Source organism: Sorex fumeus, unplaced genomic scaffold, assembly GCF_029834395.1.
Source record: "Sorex fumeus unplaced genomic scaffold, SorFum_2.1 ptg000122l, whole genome shotgun sequence".
Taxonomy (NCBI): domain Eukaryota; kingdom Metazoa; phylum Chordata; class Mammalia; order Eulipotyphla; family Soricidae; genus Sorex; species Sorex fumeus.
The window spans coordinates 2882846-2904161 of NW_026606179.1; the positions used below are offsets into that span (position 1 = coordinate 2882846).

At 47.8% G+C, this 21316-nt stretch overlaps 1 protein-coding gene across 3 annotated transcripts in view; it reads left to right on the forward strand.

The window, feature by feature from the left end:
- Positions 1 to 18036, forward strand: part of PRPSAP2 (phosphoribosyl pyrophosphate synthetase associated protein 2) — a 57093-nt gene extending 39057 nt beyond the window's left edge. For 2 of the 3 annotated variants that reach the window (XM_056135747.1, XM_056135748.1), the window contains 5 exons: positions 1991 to 2046; positions 7681 to 7829; positions 9715 to 9785; positions 12166 to 12312; positions 17402 to 18035. In XM_056135747.1, coding sequence (XP_055991722.1) covers positions 1991 to 2046; positions 7681 to 7829; positions 9715 to 9785; positions 12166 to 12312; positions 17402 to 17560 — 582 coding nt within the window. In that variant the 3' untranslated portion in view covers positions 17561 to 18035. Of the gene's footprint in view, positions 1 to 1990; positions 2047 to 7680; positions 7830 to 9714; positions 9786 to 12165; positions 12313 to 17401 lie in introns of all 3 variants that reach the window. The other variant, XM_056135749.1, reaches the window with a different exon arrangement.
- Positions 18037 to 21316: the final 3280 nt, after the last annotated feature.

A 21316-nucleotide genomic window follows, 5' to 3' on the forward strand; every position in this document is an offset into this window, starting at 1 on the left:
TCGCCCGCACAGCAAAGCCTGGCAAGCTACCCATGACGTATTCAATATGCCAAACACAGTAACAAGGTCTCACAATGTTACTGGGCCCTCTCGAGCAAATTGATGAACAATGGGAGGACAGTGACAGTGAATGTTTGACCAAAGATCTAGGTATCACCTCACACAGTGAGACTAGCATACATTGACAAAGAGGAGTAACAGCCATTGCTAGTGAGGATATGGGAAGAAGCAACCTTCATTTGGGAATGTCGTCCAGTTCAGCTGCTAAGGAAGATAGTATAGCACTTCTGAAAAAATTATGATTTGGGCAGGAAAGAGAGTCCAGGAGGTAAGGCGTTGGCCTTGCATGTAGCTACAGTACCATGACTTGGTTCAGAACCCTGATATCACATATGGTCCCTGAGTACTGCCAAAGTTCAGTTGGTGAGCACAGAGCCAGGAGTAGCCCCGAGCATTACCAGGCATGGTTCCAAACCCCTTTCTCTTCAAATTGAGTTTCCATATGATTTAGCAGCTCCACTTCTTTTGTTTTAATTGAATCACTGTGAGATACACTGTTACAAAGTTGTTAGTGATTGATTTTTAGTCCTACAAAGTTCCAACTCCTACCCCTTCACCTGTGCACATTTCCTGTCACCAGTGTCCCCAGTTTCCTGCCCCCCAACTCCCACAGACTGCTACTATGACAGACACCTCTCTCTCTCTCTCTCTCTCTCTCTCTCTCTCTCTCTCGTCTCTCTCATATTTTCTTCCCCTGCCCCTTTAGGCACTGTGTTTTGCAATACTGTTACTGAAAGGGTGTCATGCATATCACTTCACCTCCTTTTACCACAAGTTCTTGTCCAGAGTTATCATTTCCAACTGTCATTGTCATAGTGGTGCCTTCTCTATTCTAACTGCCGTGCCTTCAAAATGGTAAAACACTCCTAGGAGACTATTGTTTTATATATATTTGTTGTTTCATTTTGGGAAACTTTTCCTGGTGACTGCAAGTTGTAAGAATTGCGCTCAGGGCTTCCAAATGTAGAGCATGTGCTTGAGCCCAGTGAGCTATCTCCCTGGCTTTTATTCTTCTCATTTCTTTCGTTTTTGTCCCCGTCCCCCCCCCCCCCCTTTTTCTGTGAGGAGAGGAATCCTTCTAGCAGTGCTTGGGGCCACTATGGCAGTTTTTGTACTTGGGAGGGATGTGGGACTAGGGATAGTCTGGGGGCCCTGTGGGTGCCAGGCTTGTGTTCCAGACCATTGAGCTCCAGACCTTGACCAGGTGTTTTCTTAAAGACCCTTGGTGTTCTTATGAAACAGCACTGGGGTGTTTGCCCCCCGCCCCCGTTTTTTTTTTTTTAGCTCTTTGCTTTCTTCAGTCTGCTGTGACTGAAGTACTGAGTCATTTGTTTGCACTGCACTAATTTGGAATCTGACGATTAGCTTGGATAGATATCCCAGGTTGGGTGGATATCATCCTTGACATATATCTGGTGTTCGTGAGAGGACTTCCTGTTGACTCTTAGAAATGTCTTTATTCCACACTTCAGCGTTATTAGTGTTTGCAAGTACTTAGGTATGAGCTCATCTTTAAATAGAACTTTTTTTTTTCTTGGAAGAAGTTTGTGAGGCTTGGGTCAGGGAGCTGGCTTAAGTGTAGATCAGACAGTTTGCTGGGTGTGGCCCTGGTGGCCCCTCAGCATTCCCCAGGGTGGCTACCTTCCCCCAAAACCCCCCATCCCCACCCCCCCAAAATAATAATCATAATAAAGCCAAACAACATTGGGGGTTTACCATAGGGAAGAAAGATTTGTGAGTATGATAATTTGATGAGTTTTCCTTGGTAGGCATTTTCTGAAGGAGTAATTTTTCCCTTTTCTGGAAAAGTTTCAAGTGCTAGATGATATTTTTTAGTTTGTTGGAATGTTCCTTTTCATGGTTCACTGGGTATCACTGTTCATAGCCCTGCGGAGACATGGCAGTAATCCCCACCTCTCATCTGTCACAGATCCCGGATTACAGGAATGCAGTGATCGTGGCCAAATCTCCAGCCTCAGCCAAGAGGTAGGTGGGCTCACTCTTTTGTCTGCATCCAGGGATTATATCCCTGATAGGATCTTAGCTGTTCTGGATTCTCCCCACTGATTTTCATTCTTTCTATTCTGTGCCACGGTTGTTTCAAGGCATTCCGCCAACTCCTTTAGCAAGCCATAGCTTGTTTTCTGCTTTTTCCCCAAATCCCAGTCTTGATTGCCAGTCATCTTTCTTTTCTTTTGAAGCTCACTCCCCTTCTGTTTTAGTAGTTGTACAGACCTGGCTGTGGGTGCTCGCATGGTTGGTTGTGGAACTTTCATCCTCTCCGTCATCCCAGGGTGGCCCAGTGTTCAGTGGCGGTGCTTTTCCTGTCTTGGTTACAATGCACGAGATGTCACACTTTGTTGTGGTGGGGTCTGGTAATCAGACAGCAGAGCTGCTGGGCTCCCCTGCAAACATGAGGGATGCTGACGGGGATTGAACTTGCTGCCAAACTGACCTCAGACCTGTAAGTCAGGTGCTTTTGCTACTGAGCTCTCGAAGTCGCTGGGCCTCACCAGTCATGGTTCTTGATCCAAAACATCCAAATCCTAGGAATTCCTTGCAGCGCTTCCCTCACTGTCAAAGCGGTGATCACTTGTTGAGCTTTAAATCTGGCATTTCAAAATCACAGGGTCAGAGAGCTAGTACAGTGAGTAAGAAATTTGCCTTGTATGTGGCTAACCCAGGTTCAATCTCTGGCATCCCAAGTGGAACCCCAAGCCCTGCAAGGAGTGGTCCCTGAGTACATAGCCAGGACTAAGCACAGATCACTGCTGGGAGTGGCCCTCAAACAAAAAATAGAGTATCTGCAAGGGCCTAGAAGAGAGCTCAGGGGTCACAGACACCTTGTGTGCTCAGGGACCTGATCGTGGTCCCAGCACCTCCACTGACACTAGGGAGGGTGTTCCTGTGGGGTGTTGGTGAGAGTCCTGGTCTCCAGGTCTCCTGACACCCCTTCAGTGGTGGGGTGGGGTGGGGGCCTCCTCACTGCTGAGTTGTAGAAGTCCAGGCTTCACTTTCCACTGGCACGGGAGGTGTATGCTCACTGCTAAGGAGGAGGGATGGAACTCCAGCTCTCTCTTTCCTCTATGAACCCACCAGTCAAAGGTTGGCGATGCTGCAGTGTAGCCTCGGTGGGGAGAGTTGCTCCAGTCTCTCCCGAGTTTTTGGCGGGAGAAAAGCATTTGTCTGAAATTTTAATGACTGTGAGAGAGCAGGGCTGCTTTGGGTTCTCATTCCTCTGTGCCTGTTGGCATTTTCGGGTTGCTCTCTGTGAGGAAGTGCAGGGCTCTGGGTCAAAAGGAAGCCCCAAGAATGCCCTCCCATGCTTGTGCTCCAGTTCCAGTCTCCCTCTCAGCTTCCTTTTCTCTGCTTTGAGTTTTCTGCTTGTTTCAGACACATTAATAAGGGTGTTTACTTAATTGTGGGTATGTGTTTACTAGGGGAAATACTCTTAGTGGAAGTGGTAGACTTGCATTTTATATATCTTTTCTAAATACCAGGGAAAACTTTCTCTTCTTTTAAAGCTTTCCCTTATGGGTGGGCTTCTTGTAACTTGTGAAATCTTTACCTCATTTTCAGCATAGTTTGCTGATGAGGTGTATGGTTGTGTGACAGAGTTGTTTGTAATCATTACGGTGACCTTTGCCTTGTCTCTTGGACATTTGCTAGTGCGACAATGATTCACTAAGAACTCAAGGGCTAATAACATGGGCCAGAGCCCGCTGAGCAAGATGCCTCCAGGGGTCAGGACAGTGGCCAGAGTCTTACCTGCTTTTGTGGACAGTATCTGTGTCCCCTCCAAGTTCCTGTGCTGAAACCCTACATGCTAGTGCTGCAGTGCAGTTGCACTGCAAGGTCAGCAGGTCAGGAAGGAGCAGAGTGGCCATCTGGGAAGGGCTGGGAAGGCTTGCTGCTGTCTGCTCTTCCTCTCCCCCAGCCTCCCCCCTCCCCCCCCCCGGCCCATCTGCAGGCCAAGAAGGGTCCTCTCCGGGTGCCAGATCTGCCTGTCCCCTCATCTTGAAAGGCTACAGAATTGCGAGAAACGAATTTCTGTTGCTTAAACCACCCTGTCTGTGGCCTTCTGCCACCATTCCTGTGGTGCTGGGACTCAGTCCCAGAGCCTCACCCAGCCAAGGCAAGTGCTCTACTGCTGAGCTACCTGGTGGCACCCGTCCCTCCCCCAGTCTGTGGTTTTCTGTCCCAGTAGCCGGAACTGAGTAAGACATCAACACGATCACACTGGATGTCCTCAGCCCAGGAAGTCAGCATTTATTATCTCGCAGATGAAGAGACAGACCCAGGGACGTGCAGCTTCTCCAAGATGATTCAACTGGGTGCTGTTTATTGGACAGTGGTGGCACCACTAATTATTTCTTGGGATGATTATTTTGGGGGATATTATCCACAGCTGTGATTATAGAACTTGGGTGTTGGCCAAATGTGATTGAATTTGGCTTGTCCTTCCATTTGGTCTTCATTTGATGTGTCTGAATCCCAGCCACGTGGAGACCGTGGCCTTGCTCCTCCAGAGCCTGCAGACATCCTGTGTCCATGCTTGCTGCCTGCTGGGTGCTCAGGTAGACTGCTGCAAGGATCCACCATCTTTTATTCCCTGCAGCTTTTTTTTTTTTAAATAATGTAGGAGTACTGCTGATTGTTCAGCCATTGATTAAGCTGATTGAATTTGGACATGAACTCCACTCCCTGCAGCTTTTGTAATTCCTAAGTCCACCTTGGTCACACAGCATTGATGAAATCTCTGAGGACGGAGATGGGTGCTGATGATCAGGGCCTCATCTTCAGAACAGAGTAACACAGAATGACTTAGGAGTTCCGTCTTCCGTCAAAGGCATCAGGAGAACTCTAGCATTGCTTGTCATGCTGTAACCTTGATATGGTGACCCTCTGTGTCTCTCATGCCTCTGTAGTGCTGGTTTTCTTTTATTCCGATACCCTGTTTTCTGTCAGAGTTAGACCTGAGATGATACTTTCTGTCTTGGTAATGTGTCACTTAGCTTTTTTTTTTTTTTTTCTTTTTTGACTGAGGTGACTTTGGCTGATAAGAGTGTAGGTCCGGGGCTGGAGTGATAGCACAGCAGGTAGGGTGTTTGCCTTGCATGCGGCCAACCCGGGTTCGATTCCCAGCATCCCATATGATCTCCCGAGCATCACCAGGAGTAATTCCTGAGTACAGAGCCAGGAATAACCCCTGTGCATCGCTGGGTGTGAAGCAAAAAAAAAAAAAAAAATTGTCGATCCATGTTTCAGGGCTCCACACCTGGCCCTCCCCTGGCCTCTGTGTCCATGCTAGTGACCTCCACCATGATGCCCGGCTCTTCCCAGGCCACCTCCTACCCCTCCTTGGACTCCTGAGTTCTGTGGTTTGAGAGTTTGTTTTTGTCGGCGGTTGTCTGTTCCCTTGCTTTGTTTCTTACATATGACCACTATCAGTGAGATCGCCTGCCTCATTACCTTTGTTCTTTGCCTTTCTATTTCTGACTTACATTACTTAGCATGACACCTTCCGATTCCGTTGATGTTTTATAGCAGAGACACGATTTCGTCTTTCATTATGTAGCACTGCTGGTAGGGTGCCCTGAGCTGGGGTAGCCCCAAACCATCCCACGCCCCAAAGTTGAGGAAACGGAGGCCCCTGTGCACTGGCATTGGGAGGGCCCGAGGCGTGACTAGCAACCTCCAGGCTGTGCTCGGTTGGAGGATGGTGTGTGGGCCGCCTGAGAGGAGCACACGCCCTCCAGAGCAGCGCCTCCTTTGCTGACTAGCTGCACTTTGGGGGTGGGCACAGTGCTTTCTGCGGGGCTTGCTGCTATGGGCTCAAAGGGCCCAGGCCACTCTGGCTGCTCGCCTCACACGAGTGACCTGCCCCTTAAGGTTGTCTGGCTGCTGTTTTAAGCTTCCTCCTCCAGGTTCTTCCTTGATAACTAACCTTAGAAAACATTTGTTTTCTAAGACAGCCTGGGGCAGCAGGAAGATTGTTAAACTAGTAGTCAAAACCATGGCTTCCCACTGGAGTGCAGCTCTCTTGGAGACACGTGGTCCACAGAGGAGCGTCTCCCCTGCTGACCCCTGCTGAGTGAGCGTCCGAGACTGGGAGGGATGCCGTGCCCTGGGCTCCTTAAGGCCTTTCTCAGTGGGAAGGTGTTTGACGAATAATTGCTTTAATAAAATGGGTCACCCGAGACTATAGCGTGGCTTTAATGAGCTGTCTGAAATTGTTTGCTCATGATAACTGAGGGGTAAAAAGTGGAGATCTTCTGTCTCTGAGGAGTCAAACTCAGGACCACGTACCGACAAAGCAAACTGGGTCATCACCCATAGGGTTGTGTGTGAATGAATGTGGGTATCAGAGCAAGTTTAGTAACACAGGTTTCTGAACATATATTGACCGAAATTCATAATCAAATGTATAATGAGTCTGAGGTGTTTTCTGAAAGTTCTTGCCTGTGTTTCATTTCTCTGGTGAAGGGGTTGCGAGAGGAAAAAGTTTAAGAAGCTCTGCTCTAAGCAACAGTGCTAATTCTTTTGGGCAGACAGTTTGGCCATTGAAGGAAAAATATACGGAGTCTCCCACGTGGGGTCTCCCCAGCACTGCTGGGAGGTCACAGGGCTCGACCAGACAGTTCTGGGGGTTGAATTCAGGGCACGGTGTGTGCCAAGCGCGTGCTGCGGCCCTCGGAGCTTCCTCCCCAGCCAGTTTTGTCAGAGAGCCAAATAAGGGGCTAGAGAGAAAGTTAAAACTATGGTGAGAGCAGGTCATTGGGTGCCTGGTGCTGGAGGAAGAAGTTAGAGATGCAACGAAACATTTGACAGTCTTAAATAGTTTCATTGTTATGACTATGCTGGTGTTTATATGAATATAAATATATGCTAGAGCTTATGAAACTACACAGCTTAAATGAATACAGTTTAGGGGCCCAGGATGGGACTTGGGAGTAAAGTCCATTCCTTGCATTCTGTCCACCCTACAGAAAATACTATCTACCCATCCATTTGTCTGCTTTATTGTATCTCAGATATACTCAGGGAGCTGATAAAAGTTTACATATAATATCGCAGTGGGTATTTATGTCAGGGATGTTTCTCTCCCTGCCCTGCCATTGGTTGTTGTTCCATTAGGGGTTGCCCGTATGTGTTTTTGGTGCTCGTGCACTCTGGGTTGTGGTACACTGAATCACATACTTTGTTGTCGTGCCAGGCTTCAAAACTCACTGCCTCATTCTGCAACGCAGACACTCTGCCCCGGCTCCCTCGAAGGATATTTCATATACCTGGGCGCACAGTTGTGTTCTCATTCATTATTCAGTTCTCACTATTCTGTGATAACCTGGTACAGTGAGCAGTTTCCAGTAAGGAACCAGGCTTATCGGAGGTCCCTGAATTACTCAGACCCACCCGAGTACCGGCTGCAGGCCCATCACCGCAGAGACACGTTAGTCATGAAGGGTATTCACATTCCCTCCTGCATTCTAGGGTTCTCGGATGGTTTAATCATTCGTTAATTAATGAATGGGTATTTCATTTTTGTTCTTGTTCTGTTTCTCCCGTAGCTGTCAGCACGAAGCCCACAATGCTTTAACTGGATCTCATGCTGTCTTCCAGGGCACAGTCTTTCGCTGAGCGCCTGCGGCTGGGCATCGCAGTGATCCACGGAGAAGCCCAGGACGCTGAGTCGGACCTGGTGGATGGACGGCATTCCCCGCCCATGGTCAGGAGTGTGGCTGCCATCCACCCCAGCCTGGAGATCCCCAGTGAGTGGGCTGGCCCCTCTTTGTCACATTCCTCTTCTCTTTATTTCTTAAGTCTATAGAAAAGGTGTTAATTCCCTTGACCTCTTTGCCCAGGTGCACTTCTGAAGCTCCAACTAGTTAGATTCAGTTCTGGCATTTCAGGGGAATGTTATTCGTTCATTCAGCTTTCTGTCCTAGTGTATAGTTTCACATGTGCAAGAAACCTCTTCCTGTGCACAGTTAATTATTCATCATAGTTATTTAGTTTTTTAAACTTTGAGGCCTTCCAGGCAGCACTTAGAGCATCTAGGAACCAATCCCAGTGATACTCAGCCCAGCAGTGCGAGCCTGGAGGGTCAGTGCTCAGCCTAAGGGTCCTCAGAAGAACTTGCAGTGCTGGGGTTGGATGTGCGCCTCCACCTGCAAGGCTGCACCCACCCCTTTTGAATCACTCCATAGCACTTGGAGTGATTTTTTTTCCCCCAGAAAACTAAAATTTAATGATGACTCTAAACGTTGGAAATGTAGCCAATTATACATATAATGTTCTCTTAGAGCTTAAATGTCTTCCTTTGTGAGGTGAACAGTTCAGTACCTAGAGTGATTTGAAATGCAAAATACTGCATTCCTAAGGTACATGGCTTACCAAAGGTTGGGTTGGATAAGTTACATGGTGTCAGTTCCACTAACCAACAACCCTTTGAAGTGAGATTTCACTGAAAGCCTGAAAAACAGGATCAATCCAAATACAGCAGTGTTGGCCTGTCTTCCCGCAAGGACCATCAGGGCGTCTAGCTGGGATAGAGTTGGTAGCGTTTGTCTGTGTGAACTTGCTTTTGTTTTTAAAACTTATCTCTTGTCTAATAACATCTTTCCAATGAAAAAATTATGCACTAGCCCAGAAAGAGGTATCAGTGGGCTCGAGCTTGTGCTTTGTGTGAGGAGGCCAGGTGGGAGCCCTTGCTCTGACTGCCAGATCAGCCTCCAGGCACTGAGCCAGCGGCAGTCCAGGTGCTCCCTGAGATGGATAGAAGCAAACCAAATATATACGTCTTCTCATATAAATACGTATGAGGAATATGTATATTTGTGTGACTAATGTACACATGCATACATATCATTATGTATATGTCTATGTATAAATAAACATAGTGCTCAGGCTTGGAGATCGCTCAGGTGTAGTGCACATGCCCAGAAAATGTCTATGTTTTAGGTGTATGTGCACAAATGTTTTCATACATGTATTTCAATACACATCACAGAATATTCAGTCGTAAAAGGAAGTCCTTATTCTTTGTCATGTGGATTACGTCAATGGCACTAAGCTAAAGTGAGATAAGTCAGAAAGACAAATTCTGTATTCGCTTACATGTGAAATCTAGATGCACCAAACTCATAGAAGCAGAGCAAAATGGAAGAGGGGAATGGGCAAAAAAATATAAATTTCCAGCTAGAAGGTGAATAGATTTCAAGAGTATTTGTGTGGGGCACATCTCCCAAGATGTGCTCGGGGACCTGGGGCCACTCCTGGTGACATCGGCCCAGTGCCCTACATCCTGCCAGTGCTGGGGGCCACAGGACCACACTGGGTGTGCCTCGAGACTTGCCTGGAGCCTTGGCATGCCACTCAAGTTGCCCAGCCCCCTTAGCTTCCTGGGTCTTTCTATCACGAAACATTTATCTTCTTTTAATTTTGGTTTACATTTTGTTTTTTGGGGGGTTACTCCGAACTTGATGCTTGGGGGTCACCGTCAGTGATGTTTGAGGGACCCATGCAGTGCTGGGGGCAGAACCTGGGTACCTCATATGCTAAACGCATGTATACTAACCTTTTAAACTATCTCCCGGGACCTACTGGTTTACTTTCTAACATAGATGTGTGTATGTGTGTGTTTATTCTGACCAGTGCTGATTCCTAAGGAAAAACCCCCAATCACGGTTGTTGGTGACGTGGGCGGCAGAATCGCCATCATTGTGGTACGTGGACGTCTCTTACGCTCATAGTTAACATGCACTTCTGATCACTTGTGTGGCGACAGTGAAAAGGCCGAGTAACTCTCATTAACTTGTTGCCTTTTGCTAAATGTTTGCTTTGGTCCAAAAGTTGTAAAAGATCATTAGTAGTTTATTAGTGTAGAAGTTTATTAAGAAACTGCTATTTAGTAGTTTGCTACTGTGCAGTGAACTACAGTGCAAGCCATAACATGGGGAATTGATTTATGATCAAAACATTATTACTGATTTATGATCAAAACATCACTACTATTCAAAACACAGTCCTCTCACATCTCACAAAACCAGTGTGCAAAAGGAATATGTTTCATGCTCGGATAATTTACAGACAAAACGAATGCCTAGGAACCCATCACTCAGCTTGAGGAAACCAGTGTGATACCTGTTTGACATTTGGTTGTGTTTTTTTTTTTGGTGGGGGGCGCGGAGGGAGAGTTGGGTTTTTGTTGTTTCGTTTTTAGTGAAGCAAGGTGGTTTTTATTGAAACTTATTAGAAAGATATGAAGGGAGAGAAAGGGAAAAGTGTGTGCTCAAGAGAACACAGCCTTCTCCAGAGTAAAGAAAAAAAGCAAAAGAAACATATAGACAAGCAAGACAGACAGATTTTCAAGGGAAAGCACAAGCTTGAAGAGCAGGCTGGAGCCGAGAAAAGCAGAGTGGGCTGGACTGTAGAGCGGGCTCATGGTGCTCTTGAAGCTGCCCCTGGGGGGCTGGAGCGATAGCACAGCGGGGAGGGTGTTTCCCTTGCACACAGCCAACCTGGGTTCAATCCCTGGTATTCCATACGGTCCCTCATGCACTGCCAGGAGTAATTTCTGAGTGCAGAGTCAGGAGCAAACCCCTGTGCATCGCCAGGTGAACAAAAAAAAAGCTGCTCCTAGGCTTTTCTCTTCCTTCCTGCCAAGGTTGCCAGCAGCCTGAAAGTCTCTTTTGTTTTCTCAGCTGGCAGCCCACTCTGAGTCTGTGTGTGTTCTCCTATTTCTGTCTTCTCATCATGGAGTTCTGGTATATATGGGGATGCTTGCATGGCCCTTGCTGAGGTTCCTGAGCGGCACACTCTGCTGTGTGTGGGGCATGAACACAGTTCTTGTATTTCCAAATGAAACCGGTACATTCTGGCACATGGGAGTCTTTCTAGGTGCATTGAGCTACAGTGTTGTTTGTGGAGGTGCATTTCAGTGTTCTTGGGGACCCACGTGTCCCCAGAGCAGCAGGTCCAGCTTACTGAGGCTCTGCATGAATGGGCCCATATTTCCCTCAGTGCCTGGAATCCTCTAATGTCACCGGCGGGCCACAGCTGTAGTTTCTTTTAGAATAATTGGATAAGTCATCCTTATTATTTTGTGGTGATTGAACCTATGACCCCATACATGTGAGACATGTGACCACCTTTAAAATCATTAGTTAACAACAAGAGTGTTTTATTAAAAAAAATAATAATAATACTAAGCCAGGGAGAGCACTCCAAGGACTGAACTCCTGGTACGCATGCTCCCCTCTGCACCACTGGCACGGACAGCCCCTGAGCTCTGGCAGGTATGGCCCAGAAGCCAGTAGACACATTTTACATTAAAAATGCATATGTAGGGGGCTGGAGCAATAGCACAGTGAGTAGGGCGTTTGCCTTGGCATGCGGCCGACCCGGGTTCAATTCCCGGCATCCCATATGGTCCCCCGAGCATTGCTGGGTATGACCCAAAATACAAAACAAACAAACAAACAACAAAAAAAATTGGTATAAAACTATTTCCTAAATACCCAGTGGAGGAAGATTGAAGAATGAGGAAAAGGAGCATGAGGAGAGGAAAGATGCGCCCAGAGTGAGAGTCCCTGTCAGCTCTAACACCAGACACTTGCTCAGGCATGTCCAAGCCTGTGTGCAGTGAAGGCCACTTTCGAACAGAGGGTTGGCAGTGAGCACCGGACTGTTGGCATGGGGACTGCATGGTGGGCATGGTAACAATCCAGGTAACGTGCCACTGTTTGGTACTAGAGGCCCTGTCAGTCTGACATGGTAAAATCGGTCTGACCCACCTTCTTCCTGGCTATCTCAGCCATAGGTGTCCAAACTGATTTCACCTACCAACCTCTCCCCCACCCCCATTCCTTCAGAAAAAATAAGTCACTCGGTTCTCCCTGGAAATCTGCCTTCTTTAAGTGAACAAAAGAAAGCACACACACACACACTACCACCAACACACACACACAAAGTACCCAAGGCTACTGCTGCCCCCAGATTGTCCCAGGTCCTGTGAGGTGGGGGAGGGAGGCACTTTGCCCACACTGGGAAGCACCAACCTGGACTTCCCTGGGAGGCACTCAAAAACTTTCTGTAATTTGACAGGATGACATCATCGACGATGTTGACAGCTTTCTTGCTGCTGCAGAGACGCTGAAGGAAAGAGGGGCTTACAAGATCTTCGTGATGGCCACCCATGGCTTGTTGTCTTCAGACGCTCCTCGACTGATCGAGGAATCCGCCATCGACGAGGTACCAAGAGTGGGGAGGGATGGCATGTCTGAAGGGAGTGAGTTCCAGCATGGGCGCGGTCTGTGTCCCACCCACTGCACCCTGCGGGCTCTGTCAGTGCCCTCTTACTTGTGGAGCGCCCTTACTCATCGGGGTGGTCCACGCAGCACTGTCAGTTCTGTACCCGCCCACAGCCTGGGGGTCAGCACCCCTTTCGGAGAGCTGAGATTATGCGCTGTAAGGTTAAGAGACTTCTTGAGTCAGATACTCACCCAGAGTTTTTGTTTTTGTTTGATTTGCTTTTGGGGGGCCACACCCAGTGATGCTCAGAGTTATTCCTGGCTCTCTACTCAGGTCTTACTCCTGACATTGCTCAGGGGACCATATAGGATGCTGAGTTGGCGACATGCAAGGCAAGTGCCCTCCCTATGGTACTGTTGCTCTGACCCAGTGTTTCATTTTGTTTTGTTTTGGGGCCACACTTGGTGATGCTCAGGGCTTACTCCTGGCTCTGTGCTCAGGGATCACTCCTGATGTGCCCAGAGGACATACGGGTGCTGGAAATCATGAGGCAGCACTTGCGGTCAAGCCCGGGTTTGCCTGAAGCCAGAGTTCAGCCCTCTCCCCGGTACATGTGCCTGTGGGATGGAGCGAGGGTGGCACCAGTGTGTCACCTGCTACCTGCAGCTCCCACTGCTCCAGGGAGGCCATGCAGTTCCACTCTCCTCTGCCCCCGGCTCCCGCTCCTCGTTCCAGAGGCCAGCTAGACTGCTGGGGACAGGTTATATACATGATTTATTCTCTCCTAGGAAGCATCAGTCCCTACATTGCCCTGGGTATTGGGTCATAATTGGTGGAAATTCTTTTCCTTAGTCCCCCTTTGTTGCTCCTCAGTGGAAGCTCTCTGGGCTCAGGAAGCCACAGCAGAAACAGAAGGCCACACTTGCCTGGCGCAACTCAGGCCAGCCCTGCCAACCACAAAGGATGGCAAAGGCGTTTCAGAGCCAAGAGCAGGAGCAGCCCGAGGAAGCAGAGCCGAGTCTAGAGTGGGCGCTTGTCCGCACCACGCCTCCATGTTGGTGTGACTGTGACAAAGAGGGGCCAGCACTGAGCTGCACGCAGACTGCGTCCACTCAGCAGCTTCAGAATAGGATTGTATAGTAGATTAGAAAGCCATAAGTAGCAAAAAGCAGAAAGGTGGGTTTTTTTTGCTTCTTTTGTTTTGGGGCCACCCCCTAGCAGTGCTCCAGGGCTACTCCCACTGGGTGTTCAGGGTTCACTCCTGACTGTGCTAGGGATTGAACTCAGGTCTCCCTGCAACGCATATTCTCCAGCCTGTTGAGTCTCCCCAGCCCTGTATAAACGGTGTAAAGTTAGTGGTGGACTTGAGACCACAGAAAGTAAAAGGAGGGAGAGATGGAGAAAGGGCTGTTCCCCCACTGCCCTTGTCTTGCAGCCCAGGGGCAGTGATGAGGATTGGAAACGGCTTTTGTTTCAGGAGCCATATGGAATTATAAGTCTGTTACTTTTTTTTTTTTTCAGTAAAGAATAAAATACAGAATAAGGATTAGTGGAGAACTTTTTCCCCAAAGAGAAAAGTCAGAGAGAGAGAGTAGGGCGCCCACAAGGCCCCCCGGTGCTCTCAGCGGGCAGCTAGTGTCCACCGTTACGCCATGGTTCCTGTCAGCAGGGTTTCCTTTGAGAACTGTTCTCTCTCTCACGGGTCGTGAGACTTCGTCCCTCCAAGTGTTTGGGCCACACCTGGTGGTGCTTGAAGCTTCTGGCTGTGCTCTGGGTTACTCTCATGGGCTCTCAGAGAACCATTGCAAGGATAGAGCAGTGCAGGGCGAGCCCCTACCCCTATCCCGTGCCTCTAACCTCCATGTGTTTGTTTTGGATTTGTTACTGGGAAGATCAAATATAAAATAACTAGTCATAGTGATTACATTAGGCTAGGCTTAGACATCCTAGGCGTTGGTTCTGGAAATCATTATGTACCTTGGGTGGGGGTGGAAGCTGTGAGGGAGGGAGCGACAAGGGGGGAGAGAGGGTGGAGAGAGAGAGAAGATGGGGGTAGGAGGGGCAGGAGGGAGAGGGAGGGAGGCTGTCTTAAGGGTTATTTTGGAAGTTGGGAGTTTATAATATAGTATACGGAGTTATTACTGTGCCCTATTTTTATTTAAGAGGCGGAGTATTTTTTCCTCTTTTGCCAAGCAGCAGTACCTCTTCAGACCCATCATCAGGAACACCCCGAGCCTCCTGAGCACCCTTGGGAGACCCCCAGAGAAGAAGAACTAGTTGCCTCTTTCTTGATTTTTATTAAATCTTAATATTTAAAAATAATACTGGACTCTGGGCTAGAGCGAGATAGTACAGGTAGCACTTGCCTTAAATGTGGCTGACCCAGGTTCAGTCCCCGGCATCCCATGTGGTTCCCCAAATTCCCACCAAGAGTGAGCCCTGAGCAACTCCAGGTATGAGCCAAATCCAACAACCCCCCGACCGCCCCCCCCCCCAAAAAAAAACAAGCAAACGAACATTGTAGTGGACTGTAGTTATGGCCTCACAGTCTGAGCTTTGCCCATGGGCTTCTGGGTTCTCTCTCCCCAGCACTACACGGTCACCGTGAGCATGACGGAGTATGACTCAGAATCCAGAAAATAAAAAATGAAAAAACAAAATGAGTCAGAAAGAGAGGGATAGACATAGAAAGATAGCATTCATCTGGGGGATATAAAATAATAAAATATGAGATTAATACCCAAGAATAGCTGAGAGCAACACCAGGAGAATTACTCCATAACTTAGAGGCCAGCTGGGTATTCTAGGGGAAAGGACAATTCAGATAGAAAGGGGAACACCAAGTGGAGGGTGTTTGGAGGATCCTCCCAGGAGGGGAGATGCAGGTTGAAAGTAGACTGGGCTGAACATGTTCGCCACTCAATGCCTCTTTGGCTGATCACAGCGCCCAGGAGGAGAGAGAGAACAGGGGGGAATGCCCTGCCACAGTGGCAGGGGGGGATGGGGGGATGGGAGGATGGGGGGGGAGGGATATTATCCTGGTGGTGGAAAATGGGCACTGGTGGAGGGATGGGTATTTGATCGGGGTATGACCGAGATCCAAGCACAAAAATTTGTAAATCTACAACTGTACCTCATGTCATTTCACTAATAAAAAAGAAAAAAAAAAAATGAAAAAACAGGTCTGTGGACCGTGTGCTTCACACTGATTTACTGTATATAATTCTGTGGTTATTAGCATATTCACAGAATCCCACTGTCACCACCACAGTCCCCTTTAGAACATTTTCATCAGCTCCCCAGAAGTAACCACAGCCACAGAATTAGCCCCACACCCCCTTTTCTCTTTCCTCCACTCTCGCCAAGACCGACAATCTGGGCGTCTCCTGACCATGTGATCGCCCAACTGTGATCACCCAGCCGGTGTGGGCAGCTCGTCTGGCAACTTGCTCAGGGTTTTCGGAGTCACTGCAGAGTGTGTGTGAGGACTTCGTCTCTCCATTGCTCAGTATTTCACTGCACATGTGTTTCACACTGGAACCTCCTATCATAAGTGGGGGTGAAGGGAGGGCATTTTCATTTCCCCCTCCTCCACCCCCCCCCCCCCATCCCCTTTCGCCTTCCTTCCCTTTTTTGCTGGAGGTTGAGCCCTGGGGTCTCATACACGCAGGTCTGGTGTCCAGCCATTTCCACTTTTCCATGATGATGAGTGTTGGTGAAGCAGATTGTCTCATCAAGCCAGGATGGTTTTCTTTTTTGGAAGAATTAACTTTTTTTTTTTTTTACAGTTGTAGATTTACAGATTTTTGTGCTTGGGTTCCAACTGTACAATGATTAAACACCCATCCCTCCACCAGTGCCCATTTACCACCACCACGGATCCCAGTATCCCTTCCACCCCCCCATCCCCCCATCCCACCCTGCCTCTGTGGCAGGGTATTCCCTTTTGTTCTCTCTCTCCTTTTGGGTGTTGTGGTTTGCAAAAGAGTCATTGAGTGGCAATCATGTTTGGTCTATAGTCTACTTTCAGCATGCTTCTCCCATCCTGGGAGGATCCTCCCAAGACCCTTTATTTGGTGTTCCTTTCTCTATCTGAGCTCCCTTTTCCCCTAGAGTTTGTGGCTGGCCTCCAAGCCATGTAGCAAAACTCCTGGTACTAATCTCATCCACTCTTGGATGTTGGTCTCCTATTTTGTTACTTTATGTTCCCCAGATGAATGCAGTTTTTCTGTGTCTATCCCTGTCTTTCTGACTCATTTCACTTAACATGATACTTTCCATGTAATACCACTTGTATGTAATTTTCATGACTTCATCTTTTCTAACAGCTACATAGTACTCCATCGTGTAGATGTACCAAAGTTTCTTTAACCAGTCATCTGCTCTCGGGCACTCAGGTTTTTTCCAGATTCTGGCTATTGTAAAGAGTGCTGCAATGAACAAACAAGTGCAGATGTCACTTCGACTATACATTTTTGCCTCTCTGGGATATATTCCCAGGAGTGGTATTGCTGGGTCAAATGGGAGCTCAATTTCTAATTTTTTGAGAATTGTCCATACTGTTTTCCAGAAGGGCTGAACCAGTCGGCATTCCCACCAGCAGTGAAGGAGGGTCCCTTTCTCACCACATCCGTGCCAGCACCAATTGCTTTTGTTCTTTTGGATGTGGGCCAGTCACTGTGGTGTGAAATGATTTCTCATTGTTGTTTTGATCTGCATCTCCCTGATGATTAATGATGTAGAGCATTTTCTCATGCGCCTTTTAGCCATTCGGATTTCTTCTTTGAGAAAGTTTCTGTTCATTTCGTCACCCCCCCTTTTTTTGGGGAGGGGGGTGGATGTTTTCTTCTTGTGGAGTTCAGCCAGTACTTTGTATATCCTTGATATCAACCCCTTGTCGGATGTGTATTCAGCAAATATCCTTTACCATTCTGTAGACTGTCTTTGTATTTTGGTCACTGTTTCTTTTGAGGTGCAGAAGCTTCTTAGTTTAAGATAGTCCCATTTATCTATCTGTGTTTTCACTTGCTTGGCCAGTAAGCCAGGATGGTTTTCTGACTCCATTGATGTTGACTCTCTTAACTTACAGGTGGTGGTTACCAATACAATCCCACACGAAATCCAGAAGCTCCAGTGCCCCAAAATTAAAACTGTGGATATCAGCATGATCCTTTCCGAAGCCATCCGTCGGATTCACAATGGGGAGTCCATGTCTTACCTTTTCAGGAACATCGGTTTAGATGACTGAGCGGCTTTGCCGTCCTCACACTAGGGAGGGCCAGCCTGGAGCCACTGGATCGTGCTGGCGGGAGCCTGCAGCTGCCCACATTTTCTTCCTTTCTTCTGGGTAATTCCTAGGACGTGTGACCAACTTTTTATGTCAGTTTGGGTTTGTGAGTTTTGGGGTAATTTTTATAAAAGAAAAGCTATATTCTCCTCTTCAATAAAATGAACTAACTGGAATTTTTGTTTTGTTTTTGTTTTTTAGTCAGGCAATTTAAGCAATGAAATAAGCTTTTTCAGCTCACAAACCTTTTCCCAAAATTGCTGGACTACAGTGCTTTAAAAAAGTTAGTAAGATAAAATCATCTACTTTAGGACATCTGTGATAGAACTGACAAAAAGATTATACTGCTGACTACATTCAGCAACATTTTTAGAAATGCTTTTGTAGGCAAGCATATGGAATATGTGACCATTATTTATTTTCTGCAACAAAAGAAGATCTAAAAATTGTGTATGTGCGTGTGTGCATGCGTGTGTGCGTGCGTGCGTGCGTGTGTGTGTGTGTGTGTGTGTTTGTGTTTAACTGTATTTTGGCAATTGTTTTATAACTGAAATAAAATGAAGGTGGAATTCACTTTGTGTATCTATTTTTTTCTCTGGAGCAGCTTTTCAGGGGTGTGGGAGTTTCCTAGGGGGTGTAAGACGCCTTGTCCTGCCCATGTTCCCAACATGCTCTCAGTGGTGCTGCAGGAAGAATTTGAATGATTTCGGAACTAGAGTGATAGTACTCGAGTGGGGCGCTTTCCCTATGTGGGGATGACTGAGATTCTAATTTTTACCCCCTGTACTGTCTCTCCAGTTCCAACTAATGGAATAGAATTAAGCATTCAGAAATAAAACTGTTTATGTTCTTTTGTTTTTTGGCAAGGATACTAAGACCTTCTGTTGAAAAAAGAAAATTAGTAGCTTAACAAGTGGAGGTGGGGCAACTATATATTTACATGTATTTTAATTTTCATATAGTGAACATTAAATGAGGTAGGAGTCTAATTAATACATAGGTGCAAAAGATTGAACTGAACTTCTGTATGTCACTATATAAATATTAAAATGGTTCAGGGAGGGGCTGTAGCAGTAGGGCAGTGGGTAGGGCATTTGCCTTGCATGAATCTAACCTGGGTTTGATCCCTGGTACCGGGTAGGCTCACCCGTGAGTCCCACCAGGAGAGACCCCTGAGCACAGAGCCAGGAGTAAATGCTGAGCACTACAAGGTGTGGCCCCAAAGCCTAAACAGAACATCTGTATTTGCCTCTTCATTGGGGTGGTCAGCTAAGAATGTGACAGTAGAGCAGAAACCGTGCATGGACACTCCCTGGGCTGCTGGACCCAGATGAACTCTGAGCACAGTTCAGGTAAGTAAAAGAAGCACCTTCAGTCAGCCTGCTGGACGGGCAGTACAGGGGAGTGGGCAGCCGCTGCCGTACTTGACTCCTGTCCCTGGCTCCAGAGCCAGGTAATGGGTTTAAGCCGCATTTCTGCTTCTTTGTGATCTTAGAGAAGTTCTGAAAGTTCTGCATCCTCCTGGTTTCCCACTGGGCAGCACCTGGGAACATGGACCCTCTCAGGAGGGTCACCATGGATTGTTAATATCGGGAGTATCAGGGTGTAGAAGTGCCATGGTCCACTCAACCACCCCTGCAGGTTGATACTTAAATAATCTCCAGCCTTTTGCAACTTTGAACATGTTGGTTTTAGTTTTTTTGTTTTGTTTTGAGTCATGTCCGGCAGTGCTCTGGGCTCACTCCAGGCTCTGTACTCAGGGATCACTCCGGGTAGCGGGGCGGGGGGTGCTGAAGATTAAACCTAGACTGGCTGTATGCAACTCTAACCACTCTACTGCACTCTGTACTATCTCTTTGGCCCTGGCCTTAAACTTCCTTGAGTGGTGGACACTTTGTGCATCTAGTGTTCTATGGGGACAGGTGGTAAGAGTTAATAGGAGAAACTGTATATGCACAAGCTGGTGCAAAAAACTCGAGGGTGAATCTCACTCACAAAGGGCTATTTCAATTCTAGCTCATCCATTGGCTCAGCTGATTCAAACCCCTATCATGAAAGAAAATAAACTCATAGATGTCCCCTCTCCTGCATGGAGAAAGGAGAGGTACTGTTCCTCTTGCTTCAGCCTCCCCGAATTCCCCTTAATTCTTTCACTTGTCCAGGGAGATGATTTTTCATGTGTCTGGACTGGACTGTAGTAAAAGATAAATAATTGGTCTTTTTTCTAGTCCTTGACCCTCAGCTCCTAAAATTCTTGGACTCTGGGTGCCAGAGTGATAGGACGTTGGGTGGGGCCTTGTGTTCAGTGAACCCAGGTTCAGCCAACAGTACCACTTCTATTTCCCCCAAGCCCCACCAGGAGTGATCCCTGAGAGCAGAGCCAGGAGTAAGCCCTGAGTGCTGCCAAGTATAGACCCCAAACCCCCAAATTACTGGACTCTCCAGAGGTGAAGTCTCATGTATGCTAGTGAGCTGGCTCAGATGTACCCCAGAATCCTCGTGTCAGGTTGAGGGCTTGCCCAGAATGACTGTCAGTAACATTAGAGGGTTGGAATTTTCAGCTTCTTGGAAGGCTGATTCACTCCCAGGAGCCAGTGCATACCTGAATCAGCCGTTCATTACAAAATACCCACAAGACCCCTTCTGACTAGAGCGATGCTCCGCAGTTTTTCAGGCAGGGCACCTGTTTCTCAACCCCACGTTTCCCTGGCACTGCCAAGTATAGCCCCAAAGCCAAATGAAATAAAAGGGAATCTTCCAAAACACAAACAAGCAGCCCTTCAGAAAGAATGAGCTCGAGGTGTTCCAAGCTTGCACCCGAAACTCCATCGGGCATAGCCAGTGCTGTACTACCCTCGGCTTCTCGTTGGGTGCTCACCTCGCCACCAGTCGAGTGTGACTCCCGTGATGGCAGAGCAGAGGCTTTCACACACGGGCCCTGTTGGATCCGCTGTCACATGGACCTGGCCCATGGTACCTGGTAGTGACCCCTGGTGGGACTCATCCCCCTAGTCAAAATCCCATGGTCTGGGGTGTCCCCTGGTAAAGCAAGTTTAGCCTTTTTTAAGCAATGGGGGCTCAAAGGTGCAGCCAAGCAGGAAACATCTGCTGGGGCTTGATAGGAGGTTATAACTTCAAAGTACACATTAAGATACTCGCTGACTGCTTGTCACCCTAGTACCACGGCTATGTAATATTCCACCCTTTGTTCTTTTTTTTTTTTTTGCTTGGGGTGGGGGCGGAGGGAGTCACACTCAGCAGTGCTTGGGTAACTCCTGGCTCTGCACTCAAGTATTTCTTCTGGTGGTGCTTGAGGGACCATACGGGATGCCGGGGATTGAACAAGGCAAACGCCCTCCCCGCTGTGCTATCGCTCCGGCCCCTCCACCTTTGTTCTTGGATGTTATCCATGGCAGGAGCCCGGGGAATGGTGACACAATACTGAATAAAGCCAATAGCCCTCACTTGAGGCTGTTGAGCTTCTTTTGCTGCTGGACAGTCACTGTCTGGTTCTCTGTGATGGATTCCACAGGATGGCTTGGGAGGTGCTTGTCTGCCTCAAAGGCTGAAGCCCCCAGAAGTAAGAACGGGCCAGACCCATAGCACAGTGGGGAGGACGTTGGCCTTGCAGGCGGCCAGCCTGGGTCCAATCCCCAGCATCTCATTTGGTCCCCCAAGCCCACCAGGAGTGATCCCTGAGTTGAAGAGTCTGGAGTA